Consider the following 23,643-nt stretch of genomic DNA (forward strand, 5'->3'; position numbering starts at 1 on the left):
GCCAGAGAAGTTAACTGACTTTCCCAAGGTCAAACAGCAGGTAAGTGGAGGATCTGGGATTAGAACCGAGGTCCTCTGACTCTCAGCACTGTGCTCTTTCCATTAGGCCACACTGTTTCCTGGCACCCTAACCCCTTCTGAAATATGGGAAGGGAATCACCCTGCTCCGCAGAGGCGTCAGGAGGAATATTAAACGTAAAGTCTTTAGAGATCTTTGGATGAGGCAGTTGAAAGAGCACGGGGTTGGGAGTCTGGAGACTTGAGTGTAAGATTATTGTGGGCAGGGAATGTCACTGTTTATTGTTGTACTGTACAGTGCTCTGGACACAGTAAGTCTCACTAAATACAACTGAATGCACCTGGGTTCTAATCATAATAATGATAATAATTATGGTACATGTTAAGCACTTACTTTGTGCCAAGCCCTCTTCTAAGTGCTGGGGTAGATATGAGCTAATCAGTTTGGACACAGTCCCTGTCCCATATGGGACTCAGTCTTAATCCCCGTTTTACAGTTGAGGAAAATGAGGCACAGAGAAGTGAAATGACTGTCCCAAGGTCACACAACAGAAATGTGGCAGAGCTGAGTGGATAGAGCACAGGCCTGGGAGTCATAAGGTACTGGGTTTTAATGTGGTGTGGGATTTAACTGCTCCATGCCTCAGTTTTCTCATCTGTAAATCAGGTCAAAAACATACCTCTTCAAGCCTCCCAGGAATGTTGTGGAGATGAGTGAGATAACTGATGTTAAACCACTTTGGGAAGAGAAAACTGCTGGGAAAATTCAAGGTATTATCACTATACTGTTATGGAAATGCAAAATGGCTTTTCTATTATAATAGAATAATAATAATAGAATTATCAGGTAGAAGGAGAAGTTGTTGCCAAATGGCCCACTCTTCCAACTGGGCCAATGGTCTATGCAGTGACAGGGAGAAGAAATGTGGCCTAGTAGTAGAGCCCGGGCCTGGGAAACAGAAGGATCTGGTTTCTAATTCCTGCTCCACCACTTGTCTGCTGTGTGACCTTGAGCAAGTCATTTAACTTCTCTGTGCCTCAATTCCCTCATCTGAAATATGGGGATGAAGACTGTGAGTCCCACGTGGCACATGGACTGTGTCCAACTTGATTAGCTTGTATTTACCCCAATGCTTAGAATAGTGCTTGACACAAAGCAAGCACTTACAAGTACCATTGTTATTATTATTATTATTATTATTATAGAGCATGGGCCTGGGAGTCAGAAGGACCTGGGTTCTAATCCTGGTTCAGCCACAGGCCTGCTGTGTTCATTATGGGCAGGGAATGTGTCTGTTTATTGTTGCATTGTACTCTCCCAAGTGCTTAGTACAGTGCTCTGCACACAGTAAGTGCTCAATAAATACAACTGAATGCTTAACAGATATAATACTACCACTAATAATTATAAAATACAAGATTCCAACAATTCCATTCCATTTCCTCCTCTCTCCCAGGTCAACGCCCAAGGGAATGGCTTTGGGGCTGGGAGCCAGGAAGGTGGGAATTCTGTCAGCTAGAGAGGTCATGGGGCTGGCCTAGGGGCCCAGCCTCCAATCAAAAGAGTCTGAGGGTGAAGTTCGAAGGCTGAGCCCCAAGCCCTTATTGGAGAGAGAAAGAGAGAGATAGAGAGACAGAGAGGGTAAAAGTGTGCAGTGTGGCCTAGTAGATAAAGCCCCAGCCTGGGGATCAGAAGGACTTGGGTTCTAGTCCTGGCTCCGCCACTTGCCTGCTGTGTGATCTTGTGCAAGCCACTTAACTTCTCTGTGCCTCAGTTACCTCATCTGTAAAATGGGGAATGAGACCGTGAGCCCCAAGTGGGACAGGGACCGAGTCCGAACTGATTACATTGTTTCTACCCCAGCGCTTAGAACAGTGCCTGGCACATAGTAAGTGCTTAACAGACATTATTAAAAAAAGAAACTCTCAGCCAGGTGGTGGGTCTGGAGAGTGCCTAGGCTGGACCCGATTCAGCCTCAACAGGAGCAAGGAGATGGTTTGGTCTGGAGTGGTTGAATTCCTCCTTGACTCCTTAGCGAAAGAATCAGATGTCTAGAGTCCTGAGGTTCTGTCCAAATCCTGACGGCTCAGGCAGAGGAATGGCCGGATTGACCTCTTGTCCCTACCACTGAGAATAGGAGAACGAAGAGAAGGAGGAGGAGAAAGAGAAGTGGTCACCACCCCTGCTAGGGCTAGCTTGTCCTGAGCCTGGGAAAAGCAATTTTGAGTTTGGCCCAGGCCTGAATTTTGAATTGATTGGGCCACCATTCATTCATTCGTTCATTCATTCAAATGTATTTATTGAGCACTTACTGTGAGCAGGGCACTGTACTAAGCACTTGGGAGAGGACAATACAACAAAAAACAGTCATATTCTCTGCCCACAATGAGCTTACTGTCTGGAGCCAGGGGACACAGTCATTAATAGAAATAAATAAATGACAGATATGAACATAAGTGCTGCGGGTCTGGGAAGGGGTGAGGGATGAATGAAGGGAGCAAGTCAGGGAGATGCAGAAGGGAGAGGGAGAAGAAAAAAGGGGTGACTCTGGTTTTTCTGCTCTGGCCCCCTTCCCTCAGCCCTCCCGTCTTATGGTCCCTCCACCTTGGCCCGGGGATCCAGATTTCTGCTCCCCATGGGCCCGGCCGAAAGAAAAATAGGACTTGGGCTGGATAGGGATCCTCCCCATCGGGTTTGTTGGCCTGGGGTTTCAGGTTCTGCAGTTTTCTTCGTTTTCCCCGCTGCTTCAGGTCCTCCTCCTCCTGCTCTTCCTCCTCCTCCAGGGCCCCAGGAAAAAGGAAGCCGTCAGGCCTTGTATTTTCCCCATCCTCACTCGGAACAAATCAGCTGTCAAATGTCCCCATGTGAGCAATTCCTTCTCCTCCCTCTACCCGCCCGGTTCCCCCGCCCAACCCGCCACTTCCCTTCCCTGGGGTGCCGGCCTTGAGCAGCTGCTGTATCTGGCAATCTGAGGGGGGAGAGGTTACCTGCGAGTGCTTGGAGACCCAGTGACGCAGAACGTTCAGGACCCGGTTGGTGGCTGCCCGCCTGATGACAAACTCCTTATCTCCGTTCCTCTGGTCGGGAGGGAACCCTAAAATGACAGTGCACGGTGTGGGGGTCATTCTATTTTAGGCATGAGTTGGAAGAGACTGTCCCCCCTTTTTTATGTATTTAAGTGCTTACTATGTGCAAGGCACTGTTCTAAGTGCTGGGATAGATACAAGGTAGTTAGGTTGGACCCATTTCCCACATGGGCTCACAGTCTTCATCCCCATTTTACAAATGAGGTGACTGAGGTGCAAAAAAGTGATTTGCCCAAGATCACACAGCAGACAAATGGCAGAGCTGGGATTAGAACCCAGGTCTTTCTGACGGCCAGGACCAGGCTCTAGCCACTAGGCCACGCTGCTTCCCTGCTCCCTCACCGAGTTCTTGGTCTCAGAATGGTGATGGGCCAAGTAGTCCCCTCCATCGGTTCCCAGCTGTCGGCAGACATGCCCTCCTCAACCGATGGATCAATCAGTGGAATTTATCAGGCACTTATTGTGTGCAGAGCACTTTGGGGAGACACATTCGCTGCCCACAACAAGCTTACAGCCTAGAGGGACGACCCTGAAATTCTGCGGACTCATCACCCAGCTCCATGTGGTGGGTCAAGAGGTGAGTGAGTCAGTCAGTGGTATTTATTGGGTGCTTACTGGGTGCCGGGCACTATCTATATAAAGCGTTTGGGAGTATAACAGTGTAAGAGACACATGGTGAGGCCTGCCCAGGGCAATAAGGATCCCTGGGTGTGGGTGAACCCCACAAGGAAGAGCAGCATTTAGTAGGCTGGAACCTAGGTGGGCTCCTGCTCTGAGGAGACACATGGTTTGTGCAAAACTGTCCATGAGCCCGGCTCCCCGCCCACATAGCTTCACCCATTCTTCTGCCCTCCCCATCGCCAAGTGACACCAGGTAGATCGTGGCAGGCACGTTGATCGTGTCAGAGCCCGGGCCTAGGAGTCAGAAGGACCTGGCTTCTAGTCCCAGTTCCACTACTTTGCTGTGTGATCCTGGGCAAGACAGTTCACTTCTCTGTGTCTCAGTTCCCTCATCTGTAAAATGGGGATTAAGACTGTGAGCCCTGTGAGGGACAGGGACTGTGCCCAACCCGATTATCTTGTATCAACCCCAGCACTTAGAACAGTGCTTGACGCATAGTAAGCACTTAACAAATACCACAATAATTATTATTAAGTACTTTGGTGGAACAGGAGGGAAGTGTCAAACGCCGGGCAAAAGGAGCCCTATGTGGGGGTGGTCTGACCACCTGGGAATTTAATAGAGATTTAGTTTTCACTATGATAAGCAGGCTGCCAAGCTCAGTGGGGCCAGGTCTGTGAACCGACATATCCAGAGTTGCCAGGGCTCTGAACTGACTATTCCAGAAATGCAGAGGTATGGCACCTTTTAACACTGCTCGACATTCAGTTGGGTTGCATCTCCACACTCACCATGGTGAAGTGAGTCGATCTAAGCCACTTGGGCCTAGTGATCTAATTAAATTACAGGTGCAGATGTGTCCAGATATTTGATACTGGACAACATATACAAGATATACTTCCAGATCCCTGCCCACAGAAACCAAGCCTCCTCCCCTCCCTCCACCAAGAACAGACCTGCACTGGCCAGGGACAACCTCCGGTATTTCTCCTTGTTCGGGGCGCTCTCATTGGCCCCCGCAGTTGCGATGGCGAAGGCCGAGGCGGCTGACAGGGCACTGCGGGTGCTGTCCAGGTCTCGACAAGATGTCATCACCACCCCGTTGTTGTAAGAGAACAGGGAGAATTCTGGGAGAGGGGCAGAGCCGACAGTTAGTTCCGCCTGGAAGCAAACTCCTCGCCTCTGGAGCAGTTAGGAAATTACCCATGATGTGGCTTCGACAGACATCCAGAGTCCTTATTATAATAGAAATAATAGTGATGGTAATAATGCTCGTATTTGTTAAGTATTTATTACCTTAACAAATACCACAATTATTCTTATTCTTATTCTTATTACTATGTACCAAGCACTTAGTCATAGCTCAACATGTTAGACTGATCCTTTGACAAAAAACGTTCTGTCCGAGCTCCACAAGTTTGAGTCTTGTTTGAGAAAACGTGTGGCCTACTGGATAGAGCAAGGGTCTGGGAGTCAGAAAGACCTGGGTTCTCAACCCAGTCCAGCCACTTGCCTGCTGTGTGACCTAGGGCAAATCACCTCACTTCTCTGGGTCTCAGCTACCTCATCTGTAAAATGGGGATTAAGAGTGCTATGTGTCCCAAGTGGGACAGGGACTATGTCCAACCCGATTAATTTATATCAACTCCAGCTCTTAGTACAGTGTCTGGCACATAGTGAGCACTTTACCAATTCCATTTTTTTAAAGCTTTTTTTTAATGTTAAATGCTGGAGTTGTCCTTAGGTGGTCCCCAATTGCAGCATAGATATGGGGAACAGAAGGGTATTTCTAGTATTTCCACTCATCAGGGAAGCAGTGTTGCTTAGTGGAAAGAGCACAGGCTTGGTCATGGGTCATGGGTGTGTGCTGTGCGACTTTGGGCAAGTCACTTAACTTCTCTGTGTCTCAGTTACCTCATCTGTAAAATGGGGATTAAGACCTGGTAACCTTCTATCTATCCCAATGCTTAAAACAGTGCTTGGCACATATAACAAATACAATCATTAATATTATTGCCCAAGATCCCTTAGGAAGTGTGTTCCAGGGACCATGCACCCTAACACAGCAGGTGGCAATGTTCTGGATCTAATCTAAGTCCCTTGTACTGTAAACAAAATTCATTTCCTCTTGTTCTCACCTCAGAAGAGGCGTGCTAATTCATCATTTCTCTTTCTCCCTTCATAGCCTCAGCAAGTCCTTTCCCTTGAGGCCCCATTTTTCAGCTGATAGATTTTAGGACATTAGAAATAATGCCATCCCAATGTATGGTCAGCAAGATAAGGAGAGTAGCGAAGGGAAGACCTTTAAGGAGGGCAAACCGAGTGTTCAACTGCTTCCCCCGACCTTTAGGATCAATAGACCTAGAATGCCTAAAAACCTTTTCTTTCTCCAACTTCTCAAACACAGTTTGCCCTTTCTCTCCCTTGCAGATCAGAACAACTAAAATTGATATAAAATTTTCTGATGTGCTTAAAGCCCACCCACATAGTTTCATTGTCTCCTTTTTCCACTTTAAAGCTGTGTTAGGAGAACGTCAGGATGTTACCGAGACATGATTGACACCTGTCTTAAAACTGGACAGAGTAGCATCTTTGGAATGAAGAGGCAAGGGAGAAGCCACCATTAGGAAAAAAATCCCCTTTCGAGGATGAACAAATCTTGTATTGACACTTAAAAGTGACAAGATGTCTTTATGGTGATGCTGAACTAGAACCCTCTTGCCAACCCTGGTCCTCACAGTGGTCCCGGCTAGAATCCGAACACAGAGACTCCATCTAACCAGGCTTGGCCTGGCCTCAGTTTCCTTATTCATAAAGGGTGGTTCAATACCTCTTACCTCCGCCTCCCTAAACAACGAGCCCCTTGTGGGACAGGGACTGGGTCCAATCTGGTTACTGGACTAACAAATACCACAAAATGATTATTATTATCATCCCCAGGAACCCTGTTTCCATTTCTACATCCCATTCAGAGTGAAGTCCTGGGGGCACAAGGTCAGGGACACACTTGTGTCCCATGACCAAACCCTTGTGAGATGTCTCTGGACCTCAGTTACCACACCTGCAAAATGGGGATTAAATACCTGTTCTCCTGCCTGGTGAACATTAACTGAGGCAAAGAGTGTGTCTGATGTGATCACCTTGTATCTACCCCAGCTCTTAGTACAGTGCTTGGTACATAGTAAGCGGTGAACCACCATTCTAATTAGCAGGAGGTAGTGAAACACCCAAACAGAAAAATTCACTACTTTTCTCCAGAGGACTTTAAAACCAGGTGATTTTAGCGTGACCCTAAGGCAGGGAGATGCTCAAGGTGACCTCCAGCCTCCTTTCCAGAATAATCATTCCTGTCCAGGAGGCTTAATTTAGCATCTCATCTCTCTCAAGGAGGGTCAGGTAGGGTTCTTCTGGATGCAGAGGGATGGAGTAGGTGATTTCCCAAATTCCTTGCCAAGCTAGGCATTCTCAGACCCTGAAAATACCTGAAGAATTTCTGCTTTTGACAGATTTGGGGGTGGTGGGAGATTTGGTCGGAGAAGTCTCGGTATCAGCTTCGTCACTCTGGTTTGGATCCGTGTCCGATTCTTCTCTCACGGAGACTTCTGAGCCTGGGGGAGACAGAAAGTGTCGGTATTCTTTCTTCTCCCTGGTTCAGAAAACCCATAATGACTCTCAGAGCTGTTCCATTCGTCTATAATCCAGACTTTAAGCTTGTTATAGGCAGGGAACATGGCTGCCAATTCTTCTCTCCTGGACTCTCCCAGTGCACAGTGCTTTGCACGTCGTCAGCACTTAATAAATATCACTGATTGATTAATAATCTCTCTAACCCTTCAAGAAAGGGCTCGTGGACTTGAGAAACAAGGGGAGCAGCGAGACCTAGTGGAAAGATCCCAGGCCTGGAAGTCAGAGGACCTGGGTCTAATCCCAACTCCTCCACGTGCCCATTGTTGACCCTGGGCATGTTATGTCACTTCTGTGTGCCTCAGTTACCTCATTTATAATAGGGGAATTCAATACCTATTCTTCCTCCAGCTTTGAGTCCTGTGTGGGACAGGGACTATGTCTGACCTGATTATCTTGTATCTTCCCCACAGTACAATACAACAGAATGTGTCTGTTTATTATTATATTGTTCTCTCCCAAGCATTTAGTACAGCACTCTGCACACAGTAAGCACTCATTAAATCTGAATTAATAAATTGACTGAATTCCCCAGTGCTTAGAAGAGTGCTGGACACAAATACCTTATTTATTATTATTAATACTAGCAGGCCATCCTGTAGCTTCCAACTTGCATCCTGTGGGAGGGGAACATGTCTGCCCACTCATTTGTATTTCACTCTCCTAAGCTCTCAGTACAGTGCTTTACACAGTAAGTGCTCAATAAATACGATTGATTGATTAATTGATCATGGTCCCCTGCTGGAGGGATCACCCAGAGGGATGCAGTCGGAAGTTAGCTCAGTGGTTATTCCTGAACTGGAAGGTTTCCAGCTTCTAATTTTCCCTTTTGGGTCTAAAATGATCCCCAGGATTTCATTTCAGGAAGCACGGGGAAGGATGGGGGAGGCGGGGAGGGGTTCTGGCTGGAGCCTCGTGTCGGTTCCTTAGAGATAGCTGGATTTGGCGTAGCTTCCTCGGATCTGCGTGGCGGTGTTGTGTAACCCCAGCCTGTGGGTGGAGATGTCCCTTTAGGCCTCAGCACCTCCCGGGACTGAGTCACCGGCGCCTCTTCCTCAGCTATTTTCTCCATCTCTCCCACACCTCTCTTGCCTCCAAATCATTTTGCCGTTTGCTGTTCTCAGGCGCTGTGCTTGGGGGATGGGGGGTGGCTCTGTTGCCTTTAGAATCCCCAGGGGGAAGTGCAGAGGGGCTGAATCCTGTGTTGAGGTCGATGCACTTTGGGCCAGACCCGGCTCTGCTCTAATAGCTGCCCATCTTGGATCCCGCTGGACCCCCTCCCCAAACCATGAATGCTAAGGGCAATTGTTTAAGGGGGACCTTCTGGGAGGGTTAATCCATCCACTAATAGGAGCTCATTATTGGGAGCCGCAGCTTCTCACTACACACACACACACACACACACACACACAAACACACACACATTCATTTATTCAATCATTCATTCAATCAATCACATTTATTGAGTCCTTACTGTGTGCAGACCACTGTACTAATCACTTGGGAGAGTACAATATAGCAATAAACAGACACAGTCTCTACCTACTATGAGTTTACAGTCTAGAGGAGCGGAGATGGATATTAATATAAATTTAAAAATTACAGATATGCAAATAAGTGCTGTGGGGCTGGGAGGGGAGAAGAACAAAGGGAGCAAGTCAAGGTGATGCGGAAGGGAGTGGGAGAAGAGGAAAGGGGGTACTTAGTCAGGGAAGGCCTCTTGGAGTAGATGTGCTTTCAATAAAGCCTTGAAGGTGGGGAGAGTAAATGTCTGTTGGATTTGAGGAGGGAGGGTGTTCTGGACCAGAAGCAGGACAAGGGCGAGGGGGTCATTGGTGAGGTAAACAAGATTGAGTCACATAAATATACATATATATCTATATAGCTCATGCTTCTCTGAGAGTTCCCGGACACTTTCTTACCCATCTCCCTCTAGACTGCAAGCTCGTTGTAGGTAGGGAATATTATATTATATTCTCCCGAGTCTTAGTACAGGGGTCTGTAAACAGTAAGCGCTCAATAAATACCACTGACTGACTGACTCCTTCATCAAGCTTGCTCCCCTCACACCTATACATACAAGCTTACCTAACTCCTCCCATTTACATATGTGCCAAACTCATTACTCATCTGAGTGCTCATTCACAAACATACACACTCTGACAGGCTTGGACACACATTTTGCCCACACACGCAAATGGACCACACAAGTACTAAAGATCCAACCTGCTCTCTGTTGTGGACCTAACACCTGGAGGAGGCCCCCGCTGGTGAAAAAGTCCCATAGTGCCGCATGAGCACCTGGCATTTGACTCTGATTTAAAATAGTAATAATGATTAATAATTTATTCATTCATTCAATCACATTTATTGAGCACTTACTGTGTGCACAGCACTGTACTAAGCCCTTGGAAAGTTCAATTTGGCAACAACTAGAGACAATCCCTACCCAACAACGGGCTCACAGTCTAGAAGACAGGTTCACAGTAGGCAAGTCACTTTACTTCTCTCTGCCACAGTTCCCTCATCTGCAAAATGGGGATAAAGACTGTGAGCCCCATGAGGGACAGGGACTGTGTCCAACCTGATGAACTTGTTCCTAGCTCGGCGCCTTCTCAGTATAGTGCCCGGCACATAGTAAGCTCTTAAAGAACACTATTAAAAAAACACCAAACTCACTCTGTTTGTTGAGTGTCGACTCTTCGGTTTTCTCGGCGGTGCCCTCCCCGTCGTCCGCCATCTTGTTGGGATAGCTACTGGACACGTAGAGTTTGCTGATATCCCAAGCCGTCTTACTAAAGGGCGACATGGAAGAGTGTATGCTCGCATAGCCGTTAGAGGAGCAGCTCAAAGCCGCCAGATCCAGGGCCTTCCCTCCGGTGATGATGGGGATGTTTAAGGAAAGCTTTCTTCTTCTGCTTGGTGAAGATGACTTGGTAATGGACAGAGGCGGAGGGGAAGAGAATTTCCGGTTAGCTCTCGGCGACTTAGGAGGCTCTCCGTACAGGAGTTTGTTGTTTTGACCGCTTGCAAACAAGAGCTCCAGGGACCTGGTTTAAAACAAAAAGCCGTTGCCTTTCCGGTGCGAGGGAATCCAGGGTGCGTTCTCGGCCTCCCGCCGGCTCTGCCCGAACTCGGAATCCCAGGGACCGGTGGTCCTACCGGGAAGAGTGGAGCGGACCTCAGCTCCAGATAGGAGAGTTTCCTTTGGGAAATGCTGATTAGTAATAATAATAATAATATTAACAGGATTTTTAAAGCACTTACTATGTGCCAGACACTGTACTAAGCGCTGGGATAGATACAAGCAAATTGGGTTGGACACAGTCCCTGTCCCACACAGGGCTCATGATTTCAGTCCACATTTTACAGATAAGGGAACTGAGGGCCAGAGAAGTGAAGTGACTTGCCCAAGGTAACACAGCAGGCAAGTGGTGGAGCTGGGGTTAGAACACATGACCGCCAGACCCGTGCTCTATCCACTACACCATGCTGCAAGACTGGCACGTGACTTGTGTTCCCTCTGAGTCAATCAATGGTATTGAATATGTCAATTAATTCTTCAGTACTGTACAGTGCTCTGCACATTTGGTGCTCTCACCACCAAGGCCCGGGTCCATTTCCCAGTTAGGGAAGTCGTTATTTTAGTGAAGCAGCATGACCTAGTGGATAGAGCCTGGGCCTGGGAGTTAGAAGGAGCAGAGTTTTAATCCTGACTCCACCAAATATCTGCTGGAGGACCTTGGGCAAGACATTTCACTTCTCTGGGCCTCAGTTGCTTCATCTGGAAAATGGGGATAAAGAATGTGAGCCCTATGTGGGACAGGGACTGTGTCCAACCTGATTAACTTGTATCTATGCCAGCGTTTAGTTCCTGGCACATAGTAAGTGCTTATCAAGTACCATAATTTTCATTATAATAATTATTATTAAATACCACAAATATCATTGATTGAGCGATTCTGAGTTGCTGGCTGTCATCACATTGCTGAGATCCCACCCCCCCCATGATCGATGATATTTATGGAGCACCTTCTGGGCTCAGACCACTAAGTGCTAAGTGCTTGAGAGAGGACAATAGGGCTGGTAGATATAATCCCCTGTTCTCGAAGAGTTTATAGTCTAGAGGGGGAGACAGATGCTGAAAGAAGTAGGAGGAAGTAGGGGAGGTGGTTGTGTATAGGAGTCTGTGCTGGAATGCCCCCCCCGCCCCTCCGGCCTCATCATATCCAACAGACAATGGCTCGCCCCCACTTCAAAGCCTTATTGAAAGCCCAACTCCTCCAAGAGGCCTTCCCTAAGCCCTTCTTTCCCCTTCTCCCACTCCCTTCTGCACCACCTTGACTTGCTCCCTTCATTCATCCCCCCTCCCAGCCCCACAGCACTTATGTACCTACCCGTCATTTTATTTATAGTAACATCTGTGACCCCCTCTAGACTATAAGCTCACTGTCGGCAGGAAATGCGGCTGTTTTATTGTTAGATTGTACTGTCCTAAGCTCTTAGTTCAGTGCTCTGCACACAGTAAGCGCTCAGTAAATTTCATCAACTGACCAACTGACTGATGTCTATTCTCTCATGCTCTAATGGAGTGTAAGCTCTTCAGGGCAGGAATTAGCTGCATCTTTTTTTTCTTTCTGTATATTTCCCAAGCCTTCAGTAGAATGCTTAGCACACAAAGGGCACTCACTGCAGCATTCTGCAAACAGTTATTGTTCAGAGTAGGTGCTCAGGTCAATGCTCTGCCCATAGTAGATGCTCAGTGCAGTGTTCTGCACACAGTAGGTGCTCAGGACAATGCTCCACCCTGATCCTTCTCTCCTTTTGGGAAAGGTGGGTTTGAAAATGGACAATAAAATTCCAGAGGAATGCCCCATGATCTGAGGTGGAATATAGCAACTTTCGATGATAAAATGATCACAGAACATAGGTGAGAAGCAGCATGGCCTAGTGGATAGAGAACGGGGCTGGAAGTCAGAAGGACGTGGGGTCTAAACCCGGTTCTGAAGTGACCTTGGGCAAGTCACTTCAGTTCTCAGTGCCTCAGTTACCACATCTGTAAAATGGGGGTTGAGATCGAGCCACACGTGGCACAGGGACTGCGTCGATTTGTTTCAAGAACCAATAGTGTGTCGGCGCTGCTTACGAAAAGGCCGTCAAAGGCAGTTGTGGATTTGGCTACCTTTAGTTCCTCTCTACTGTGAGTTCAGGCAGAATTCCACAATCAGGAAAATTTACGCGGCAGTAGTCACCCTGGAGTTCACACGCTCGGACCCAGATGTTTCTTCCATCACCATTATATCTGTTGTCGAATTGTATATTCCAAGCACTTAGTACAGTGCTGTGCACATAGTAAAGGCTCAATAAATGCTACTGAATGGATGAATTATATCCAGACAGACGCATGCTGCCGGCAGACATATCAATATCCGTATTCCCCCCAGACTGTAAGCTCATTATGGGCCGGGGTACGGGTCCACTAATTCTGCTGAATTGTGCTCTCTCAAGGTCTTAGTACAGTGCTCTCATGTAGTAAGAGCTCAATAAATAGGAGGAGTAATAATGGTAATAGCAGGAGAATAGTTCAGTGCTAATAATAATAGTAATAATAGAAACGTTGTGGTAGTGGTCATAATGACAGTAATAAGAGCGGTGTGGCCTAGTGAATAGAGCCCAGGCCCGGGAGTCAGAAGAACCTGGGCTCTAGTCCCGGCTCCGCCACTCGCCTGCTGGGTGACCTAGGGCAAGTGGCTTCACTTCTCTGCGCCTCGGTCACCTCATCTGTAAAATGGGGATTAATACCGTGAGCCCCACGTGGGACAACCTGCTTAGCTTCCGTCTTAATATAGTGCCTGGCACATAGGAAGCTCTTAACCAATAGCACGGTTACTATTACCGTAGAGGTGGCGGTAGGGAGAGTGGTAGTGGGAGGAGGAGGAGGAGGAGGAATATCAGTGGTAGGGGTAAGGAGTGCGGTGCTGAATGAATAGATCTCCACTCCTCTCCCCTCTGCCCCAGAGAGAGGATCAGTTTCTATTCTCGGATCCGGCTCCGTCCCCGGCCAGTGACCCCCATCAGCCCCGTCAGTGACCTCCGGGGTGCTCCCTGGGCCCGGACCCGGGCGGACAGATGACGGGGGGCTGGGGAGGGATATCGAAACGAGCCAGGGGGCCGAGCCGGGCGGTGTGGAAGAGAAGCGGGATTTAGCATCTGGGTGGGAGGGTGGGGCGGGAGGGGTTGCAGGAGAGGCGGTGATGGGCCGGGCCACAGAACTGGACCGCAAGTCCCCCAGCCCCCGCCCGGGACCATCCACCGACCCCTCAGGGGGTTTGGGGAGGCCTCTCTGGTGGGAGCCGGTCGGGGTGGGAGTCCTTACCGGGCCGGGATGGCGCTGATGGGCTTCTTGTAGATGGTGATGAGCTTGTCGAGGACGACGACGGCGGTGGTGAAGACCCGGTAGGAGTGCAGGAAGGTGTTGAGGAAGTCGATGCTCAGGAAACGCAGGTCGGTGAGACGCTCCAGCAGCCGGCCCACGCTGGCGTAGCGGATCTGCAGGACCTTGCACGAGTTCATCGTTTTGCTGAAGCGGATATCCACGTCATCGCAGTAAAGGGAGGCGTCGGACCTAGAGGGGAAGGGAACGGCGGCGGGGGAGGACACGAGGGGGCAGGCCCATGCAGGAGGCAGCCCCAGGGGGCGGCGGCGGGGTGGGGGGAGTCAGAGGAGGCCTGTCAGTGACTTTCTTGCTCCGGGTACCGTGTTGGGGCCGGAAGCGGTCAGGTCTAGTGGTTGGAGCCGGGGACAGGGAGTCAGGGGACCCGGGTTCTAATCCTGGCTCTGCCGATCGTCTGCTGGCTGGCCTTGGACAAGTCGCTTCACTTCTCTAGGCCTCAGTTGCCTCCTCTGTAAAATAGGGGTTAAATCCTCCTCCCTCTGACTTAAACAGTGAACCCCCTCTGGGACAGGGACCGGGGCCTACCTGATTAGCTTGTATCTCCCGGGCTTAGTGCAATGTCTGGCACACGGTAAGAGCTTTATGAGTACCGTAGAAAACAACAAAAACATACTGAGGCCTGCTGACTCCCCATGCCTTGAGCTTTTCCTGGTCTAGGGTGGGGCAGTCAAACTCAGAAAAGAGCCGAAAGAAGGGAGTAGAGGGAGAGGGAAGAAGAGACAGATAGGGAAATGACTGACATTTGGTGTCCCTCTAAGGAGTTAGGGGGACTCTCCAGCTAACCACATCCAGTCAGTCTCTGTCTATCTCTCTGTCTCAGTTTCTTACTTTCTCTTACTCCCTGAGAGCCCCACGTGGAACATGGACTCTGTCCAACCTGATGTATGCACCTCAGCACTTATACAGTTCTGGCACGGAGTAGGTGCTTAGCAAATACCCCAATTCTAAGGAATGAGTTTCATAGCCACAGAACCAAAGGTTGGGAGAGACAGAACTGGAAAGGGCCAGTTAGGAAACAAGCATCCTCAGTTTGGGAGAGTACAACACAACAGAATTTCTTTGAGGCCAGGGTCTGTGTTTCTCTGCGTGGTTCATAATAATAACAATAATAACTGTGGTATTTATTAAATGCTTACTATGTGCCAGGCACTGTACTAAGCGCTGGGGTAGATAGAGGCAAATCGGAGCAGACACGGCCCTTTCCCCACACGGGGCTCACGGCCTTCATCCCCATTTTACAGATGAGATAACTGAGGCACAAGGTCGATTCACCTGGGCTGGATGGCAGTGGCGTGGGAAAGAGTCAAAGGCAGATGATCAAGTGATCAAAAGACAACGGCAGAGACTCAAGTTTTTACTGCTTGGAAGAGGCAACGGTGAACCACTTCCACATCTTTACCAAGAAAACTCCATGGATACACATACTAGAATGACTTTATGACAGAAGATGGGACATTCTGAAGAGGGTGTGTCCATAGAGTCGCTATGGGTTGGAAACGACTCAATGGCATTTGAAGACGAAGAACCAATGCACAGAGAAGTGAAGTGACTTGCCCGAGGATACCCAGCAGACCAGTGACAGAGCTGGGATTAGAATTTAAGTCCCTCTGACTCCCAGGCCCGGGATCTATCCAGTAGACCACACTGCTTCTCAGCAAGTAGTGATTAACACAGATAAGAGCTAATCAGTGCTAGCCCCTAGCTTTTCGTCACCTGGGAGAACCTGGGTTGGTTCTTCGCTTGGGAGAAGTCACTGAGCTGATAGTGAAAAGAAAGGAGAAAATTGTGTTTGGTTTGACGGTTTGATGTGCGTTGGATGTTTAAGCCCGTGCAGAGGTGACGCTTGCTCCCCATGGGTGTTTATGTGGGTGTGTGTGTTTAATCAGTGGGGGCCCCCCCAAATGCAGGTTATAACTATGAATGGAGGGAAAGTGGGAATCCCCTCCCCACCCCCTTTTAGCCCCCCTCTTCCTTCCCTTCCCTTTCTCTAGCAATCAATCGATAGGATTTATTGAGCGCTTACTGTACTAAGTACTGGGGAGAAGACAATACAACAGAGTAGGTAGACAGGTTCCCTGCTCACAAGGAGCTTCCAGTCTAGAAGGAGGAGGAAGGAGGCTGCTCTCCCTCCTTTAGTTTTGGGGACCGTGGGTGGGAGAAGAGGGGCGAATACATTTCATAAAAATTTTGACATTATTTTTCTTTTTACTGGTTGAGTAGTGCTCTGTGGACACACAAAAAACAGCTCAATTTCCCCCAGCTTTGCCAACACCACAGTACAGCGTACCACAGCGCAAAGTGTGGAGAGGGATGGGGGAGGTGAGGGGTGTCAAGAAATACCCCTTGGTCACAGTTGGGGGTCCTTCTAGACTGTAAACTCCATGTGGGCAGGGAATGTGTTGGTTATATCCTTATGTTGTATTCTCCCAAATGCTTAGTAAAGTGCTCTGTACACAGTAAGCACTCAATAAATACGATCGATTCCCTCCTTCCCGCCTCCACTTCCCTTCCTCCCTCCCTGGCTAAAGGCTCGTTGGCCCTAGCTTCCAAGACCACCTTCAGCTGACCTAGGGAAGCGGTGTGGCCTAGTGGATAGAGCCCGGGCCTGGGAGTCAGAAGGACCTGGGTTCTAACCCAGGGTCTGCCACTTGTCTGCTATGGGACCTTGGGCAAATCACTTCACTTCTCTGGGCCTCAGTTCCCTCATCTATAAAACGGGGATTAAGACTATGAGCCCGACTGTGGTACAGGGACTGTGTCCAACCTGATTAACTTTGCTAGAGTGTGCGACCAAGGTAAGGCCTCAAAATACAGTGAAGCATCTGGACCCTGTGAACTTCCTGCTACCATGACCTATGACTCTATCCCAGGTGCTGGGGTAACCCTCCCCAGTGAACTCTAAAATGCCACAGCGATTTATCATAACTATAGGGAAGTAGTATGGCCTAGTGGACAGAACCTGGGTCTGGGAGTCAGAAGGACCTGGAATCTAATCCCGGCTCTGCCACTTGTCTGCTGTGCAACCTTGGGCAAATGGCTTAACTTCCCTGTAGCTACAGTGACCTCATCTGTAAAATGAGGATTAAGACTATGAGCCCCTTGTGGGATAGGGACTGTATACAACCTGATTAACTTATATCTACCACAGCGCTGAGTACAGTACTTGGCACATAGTAAGTGCTTAACTAGTACCGTAAAAAAACCCAAAAGCAAAAGCAAAAAGGGTCTCTTACTTGATCATCTGGGGCACCGTGACTTTGGAGTTTTCCTCAAAAGCATTCATCATGAGTCCGTTGCAGCGGATGTTGTCAACACACTGGAAATGCAAGCACAGAGACCAGTAAACTCCATTTCAGGTAGAGGACTGTGCTGGTCCTTCTTCAGAGGGGACGTCCCCACCGGAGCCCAATTTTTACCCAGGTAGGGGTGGCAATAGAAGGCCTTAGGGGTTTCAGCCTATCTGCTTCCCTCTAGATTGATTGAAAGTTCAATGTGGGCAGGGAACGGATCTACCAACTCTGTTGTACTGTACTCTCCCAAGCTTCTTGTACAGTGCTCTGCACTCAGTAAGTGCTCAATCAAAACCACTGATTGATTGGTTCTTTACATTCATCGTCTGTCTCCCCCTCCAGACTGTAAGCTCATTGCGGGCAGGGAATGTGTCTCTTACATTGTTGCGCTGTTCTCTCCCAGATACTTAGTACGGTGCTCTGCACACACTAAACTCTCAATTAATACTATAGACCGATTCATTATTTATATTAATTGTCTGTCTCCCCGTCTAGACTGTAAATTCACGATAAGCAGGGAACGTATCTACCAACTCTGTTCTATTGTACTCTCCAACGTGCATAGTACAGGGCTCTGCACACACTTAGCCCTCAATAACAAACAAATACTATTTTTCCAAATACACTTGACAAATACTATTATTATTAATAAATACCATTGATTGATTATATTAGTGGCCTGTCTCCTCCTCTAGACTGTAAGCTCATTGTGGGCAGGGAACACATCTGCCAACTCTGTTGTTCTGTTCATCCTCAAATGTTTAGCACAGTGCTCTGTACACAGTAAGTGCTCGATAAATACCACTGATTGATTAGTTGGTTGTTTCCCCTAGGTAGACTTCCTGCTGGCTACATGAAGCAAGATAATCAAGTAGGAAAAAGCCAGGGCTCAGTCCTTCTTTGAGGATCACCTCACCTGATTAACATTTCTCTCCTTCCTCTCTAGAGAAGCAGTGTGGCCCAGTGGAAAGAGCATGGGCCTGGGAGTCAGAGGAGCTGGGTTCTAATCCTGACTCTGCCACATGTCTGCTGTGTCACTTTGGGCCAGATACTTCTCTTCTCTGGGCCTCAGTTTTCTCATCCATAAAATGGGGATTCGATGCATGTTCTCCCTCCTCCTTAGCCTGAAAGCCCCATGTGGCCCATGAGCTGTGTCCAACCAGTTTATCTTGTACTTGCACGTCTCTGAGGCACAGAATGAATGAATGCTTAGCTTCCCATGGGGAAGGGAGAGGAGCGGGAATAGAGGATGACAGTCAGCTCCAGATACAGTTCGGCTTCGGTTCTTTACCTGGCTAATGTCGCTGGTCCAGGCCGCCTTCTCCTGTCTGGATGAGGCCACGAGGATAACGGTGAAAGACGGGGAGTCTTTGGGCTCCACAACAATCTTAAAGTCCAGATGGTCGATGTCTTGTCCCGACGCTTTAGCTTCACGGCAGAAAAAGAAAACGGCGGAATCAGGGTTTCCGTCCCAGCCCTCCCTCACCCCATTCTTCTGGGAACAGAGTAGGCACAGGATTATAATAATTGTGATATTTGTTAAGCGCTTACTATGTGCCAGGAACTGTACTAAGCGCTGGGGTGGCTACAACCAAATCAGGTTGGACACAGTCCCTGTCCCACGTGGGGCTCACGGTCTCAATCCCCATTTTACAGGTGAGGTAGCTGAGGCCCAGAGAGGTGAAGCAACTTGCCCAAGGTCATAGAGCAGCAAGTGGTGGAGCTGGAATTAGAACTCATGACCTTCTGACCCCCCCAGACCCAGGCTCATATCCACCATACCGTGAAGCTTCCAGTTCCACCCAAAAGTGCCCCCTGCCATTCCATGTGGCACGACCAGAGTGCCCAAACAGATGTTCCCACTACCTCTCAGGGAGTTGAGAGTCACCTGTTTCCCAGACTGAGTCTGTAAGGATGATGATGACGATGATGATGATGACAATGATATTTGTTAAGCACTTACTATGTGACTACTGTACTAACCACAGGGGTGGATACAAGCGAATCAAATTGGACACAATCCTTGTCCCACGTCTCAGAGTCTTAATCCCCACTTTACAGATGAGGTCGCTGAAGCACACGGAATAATAATAATGTAATGTTGGTATTTGTTAAGCACTTACTCTGTGCAGAGCACTGTTCTAAGCGCTGGAGTAGACACAGGGGAATTAGGTTGTCCCACGAGGGGCTCACAGTCTTAATCCCCATTTTACAGATGAGGGAACTGAGGCACAGAGAAGTTAAGTGACTTGCCCACAGTCACACAGCTGACAAATGGCAGAGCTGGGATTCGAACTCATGAGCCCTGACTCCAAAGCCCGTGCTCTTTCCACTGTGCCATGCTGCTTCTCTAAAGTGACTTGCCCATGGTCACACAGCAGACAAGAGGCAGAGTCAGGATTAGAAACCAGGTCCTTCTGACTCCTAGGCCCGGGGTCTACCCTCTAGACCAAGCCTTAGAATCACTCCCTGCCAGTGACGTCGCCGAGCCGGCCTCAAGAGCCCTGGTGCCAACAGCCTATTCGCTGGGCAGAGCACAACTCAAACTCACCACCCACCCCAGCCTTAGACCTGAGGGGCTTGGTGACATTCCTTACCACACTGGTAGCCAGCAGGAGGTAGGAGGCTGTGTTCCTAGTCCAGATAGAGTGGACTGTGGAGAGGACTGATTTCTTTATCCCACTTATTCATTCATTTATTCCTTCATTATTACTTCCTTTCCTTCTATATTTCCCTTGCATCCCGTTTTAGGTACAATTCATGTGTCTTCCTCTCTCCCCCATTAGATTGTAAGTTCCTAGCGGGTATAGAGTTATATTGTTATAGTGTACTCACCCAAGCACTTAGTACAAGGCTCTGTGCATAGTAAGCGCTCGATAAATGTGATTGATTTATCGATTGACTCTCATAGGGTTCAGAGAATAAGGGGAAGGCCTTGGGTCTGGATCTGTCAGAAGACTTGGAGGGAAGGGGAGGAGGCAGGGGGTCTCCATTGCTGTGTTGGGGTTTTGGGGAGGGGGGGAGCATTAGGTGTGGACCTTCCCCTCCCTTTCCTCTTCCCCACCAACCTCAGGAATCATCACTTGGGGGGGGGGGGTGCAAGATCCTGAGATTATCCATGTGCCTGTCTACTGTCCTACCATATTCTCCCAAGCGCTTACTACAGTGCTTTGCACACAGTAAGCGCTCAATAAATATGATTGAATGAATGACTGAAAGATCAAATGAATCCAATGAGCACTCTCAAATGGAAAGAGCCACAAGGCCCCAAATCAGAGGATTGGGATTCTAATCAATCCATCAATCAGTGACATTTATTGAGCATTTACTATTGAGCAGAGCACTGTTCTAAATGCTTGTGAGATCCATCAGAATTAGGAGTCACACTCCATGCCCCTAATCAGCTTACAGTCTAGTTCTGTGTGACCCAGACAATTTTCTTAACCTCTCTGGGCCCCTATTTCCTCATAAGGGAAATTGGAGAGAAAATATTTTGCCCTTGATCCCCGAGGAGATATGGCAGTGGGGTCCCAGAGGGGCGATGCATTATGCAGGGCACTTTTTCTGCACGTTATAGAGGGGTTTTCATTTATAGAGGGGTTTTCATTTCAACTGAGAAGCAGTGTGATCTAGTGGATAGGCCACAAGCCTGGGAGTCAGAGGACCTGAATTCTAATCCCGGCTCTGCCACTGGTCCGCTGGGTGACCTTGGGTAAGTTTCTTTACTTTTCTGTGGCTCTGTTTACTTTTCTCATCTGTAAAGTGGGGATTAAGACAGTGAATTCCACGTGGGACATGGACTGTGTCCAAATTGAATAAGCTAGTATCTACTTCAGACCTTAGTACAGTACCTAGAACATAGTATGCATTTAACGAATACTATTTAAAAAAAACCCTGAAACTGACCAATTTCCAACCCCAACTCTGCCGCCAGACTGCCGGATGACCTTAGACAAGTTATTAGCTTCTCTTGGTGCCTCAGTTTCCCCATCTCCAAATGGGGATCTGTTCTCCTTACCTCTTGGAGTGAGAGTCCTGAGGGGGCACAAAGTACTGTATTTGGTCCGATGAACTTGTCTTTACCCCAGTGTTAGGCACAGTGCTGGCTTGCAGTAATAAATGCTATAGTAGTTATTCTTATTCCACTGTCTTTTGAAAGGCTGTCAGGGAGATGTGGGTGGGAAATCACACTGTCCCAAGGAGGGAAGCAGGCTTGTTCTCCTCGATCAATAATAATAATAATAATGTTGGTATTTGTTAAGCACTTACTATGTGCTGAGCACTGTTCTAAGCGCTGGGGTAGACACAGGGGAATCAGGATGTCCCACGTGGGGCTCACAGTCTTAATCCCCATTTTACAAATGAGGAAACTGAGGCACAGAGAAGTTAAGTGACTTGCCCACAGTCACACAGCTGACAAGTGGCAGAGCTGGGATTCGAACTCATGACCTCTGACTCCAAAGCCCGTGCTCTTTCCACTGAGCCACACTGCTTCTTGCCCCTCAACAGCCACCCTTTTCGGTGGAATTTCGGTGCCCTTTGCTAGTGGGGAGAAGTAAGGAGATGTAGAGAACACTTTTTTTATGGCATTTGTTAAGTGTTTACTATGTGCCAGGCACTGAACCTAGCCCTGGGGTAAATACAAGCTAATCAGGTTGGACCCAGTCTATGTACAACATAGGGCTCACAGTCTTAATCCCCTTATTACAGATGAGATATCTGAGACAAAGTTCAATATCTTGCCCAAGATCACCCAGCAGACAAGTGACAGAGCTGAGTTTAGAACTCGGGTCTTTCTGTCTCCCAGGCCTGTGCTCTATCTACTGGGCCATGCTACTTCTCTTCACACTTCCTTCCAAGGATGCCAACCAGAATGGATGGAACCAATTTTCATTAGGCTGAAAATAGATCACTCGTTTTGGGCAGGCAACGTGCCAACCAACTCTGTTATATTGTCTTTTCCCAAATAATAATAATAATGTTGGTATTTTTTAAGCGCTTACTATGTTCCGAGCACTGTTCTAAGCACTGGAGTAGGCACAGGGTAATCAGGTTGTCCCACGTGGGGCTCAGTCTTAATCCCCATTTTACAGATGAGGTAACTGAGGCACAGAGAAGTGAAGTGACTTGCCCACAGTCACACAGCCGACAAGTGGCAGAGCTGGGATTCGAACTCATGACCTCTGACTCCAAAGCCCGTGCTCTTCCCACTGAGCCACGCTGCTTCTCAATGCTCAGTATAGTGCTCTGCCCACAGTAAGTGTTCAATAAATACGATTGATTGATCGATTGACCTTCCCCAGGGACTTCATGCTTCTCGGAGAAGGAATTAGGCATCCCCCACGTCCGGGCTAGGAGCAGTTGTTCTGTTCCATCTCTTTCCGCCACCTACCTGTCAAAAACGTTCCCCAGTCTTGGGAGCCCGAGAGTGTCCCACCCTATCTGAGGCCCACGGGGAGTTGGGGTTCAGGAAGAGTCCCCCACACTCACTTTCCTCGTCTGTGCTCTCCGGATCTTCCATTAAGGTGCAGTCGATCAGGGATATCACACCATTCTGAAAAACAGAGCCCGAGGAGGAAATGAACCTCTGTTTTTTTTTTTTCCAGGGCAGAGGAGGGCGGAGACATGGAAATCTCATCTCCCTTGTAGACGAGGCCTAGTTCACACACTAGCAATGGCACCCTTTGACCCCCATCAGTGCAGTCGCCGCCGTGGTCCGTCCGACTTAGGACTCTGTCTCTGGCTTGGAAGAACCATCCACCCCCCTTGTTAATCAGTCAATCCATCAGTAGTATTTATCGAGGGCATACTGTATGCAGACCACTGCACTGAGTGCTTAAACTCTGTACAAAGCACTTGAACAGTGTACTAAGTGCTTGACTGCTGTTCTAAGTGCTTTGTTAGGGAGGGACTACCCAACATTCCTATCTCTCTCCTCTCAATCATTTCATTTCTTAAGACATTTATTTATTTATTTATTTATTTTTATTTTATTTTATTCATTTTAGGTATTTATTGAGGGCTTACTATGTAGAGAGCACTATATTCAGTTTCTGAGAGAGTACAACATAAGGGAATTAGCAGAGGTGCCCCCTGCCCACAAAGTGCCCTTCAGGGATTCATCGAAGATTCCAGCCTATAAGCAGCCCCATCTGATGTCAGTTCAATGGCCCACCTAGCCCTGGGCTCTCTCTCCCAGACAAGGATGTCAGGATGCTCGAAATACCATGGGAAAATTGCCATCCTGGACACCCACTCATGGTTATGGCCAGACCATCTGACTCCCTAACTCTCTTCTCTCCATCCCTCAAGTCAGCAAAAATGAATAATAACGCTCCTTCCTTGTTTCAGCATGAATAAACCCAGAAGACAGGGAGAGGTCCTATGTCACTGAGATTTCCTGAAAAGCCACAACTCTGCCAGTGGTCACTTACTGAAAGAGGAAGTCACTGGCTAGTGGAAATTGGGTCGCGGCCTCCATAGGCGTT

General features: G+C 48.4%; 1 protein-coding gene across 2 annotated transcripts in view; it reads right to left on the reverse strand.

Moving 5' to 3' along the window:
- RASGRF1 (Ras protein specific guanine nucleotide releasing factor 1) overlaps window positions 1–23,643 on the reverse strand; it is a 127,020-nt gene that overhangs the window by 36,519 nt on the left and 66,858 nt on the right. Inside the window, exons 11-18 of one of the 2 annotated variants that reach the window (XM_029051886.2) lie at window positions 22,646–22,709; window positions 18,447–18,583; window positions 17,099–17,181; window positions 13,788–14,036; window positions 10,091–10,206; window positions 7,210–7,335; window positions 4,684–4,854; window positions 3,007–3,113 (exon numbers count right to left, since the gene is read on the reverse strand). In XM_029051886.2, the coding sequence (XP_028907719.1) occupies window positions 3,007–3,113; window positions 4,684–4,854; window positions 7,210–7,335; window positions 10,091–10,206; window positions 13,788–14,036; window positions 17,099–17,181; window positions 18,447–18,583; window positions 22,646–22,709 (1,053 nt within the window). Of the gene's footprint in view, window positions 1–3,006; window positions 3,114–4,683; window positions 4,855–7,209; window positions 7,336–10,090; window positions 10,462–13,787; window positions 14,037–17,098; window positions 17,182–18,446; window positions 18,584–22,645; window positions 22,710–23,643 lie in introns of both variants that reach the window. The other variant, XM_029051885.2, reaches the window with a different exon arrangement.

Source organism: Ornithorhynchus anatinus, chromosome X1 (genome assembly GCF_004115215.2).
Source record: "Ornithorhynchus anatinus isolate Pmale09 chromosome X1, mOrnAna1.pri.v4, whole genome shotgun sequence".
NCBI lineage: Eukaryota > Metazoa > Chordata > Mammalia > Monotremata > Ornithorhynchidae > Ornithorhynchus > Ornithorhynchus anatinus.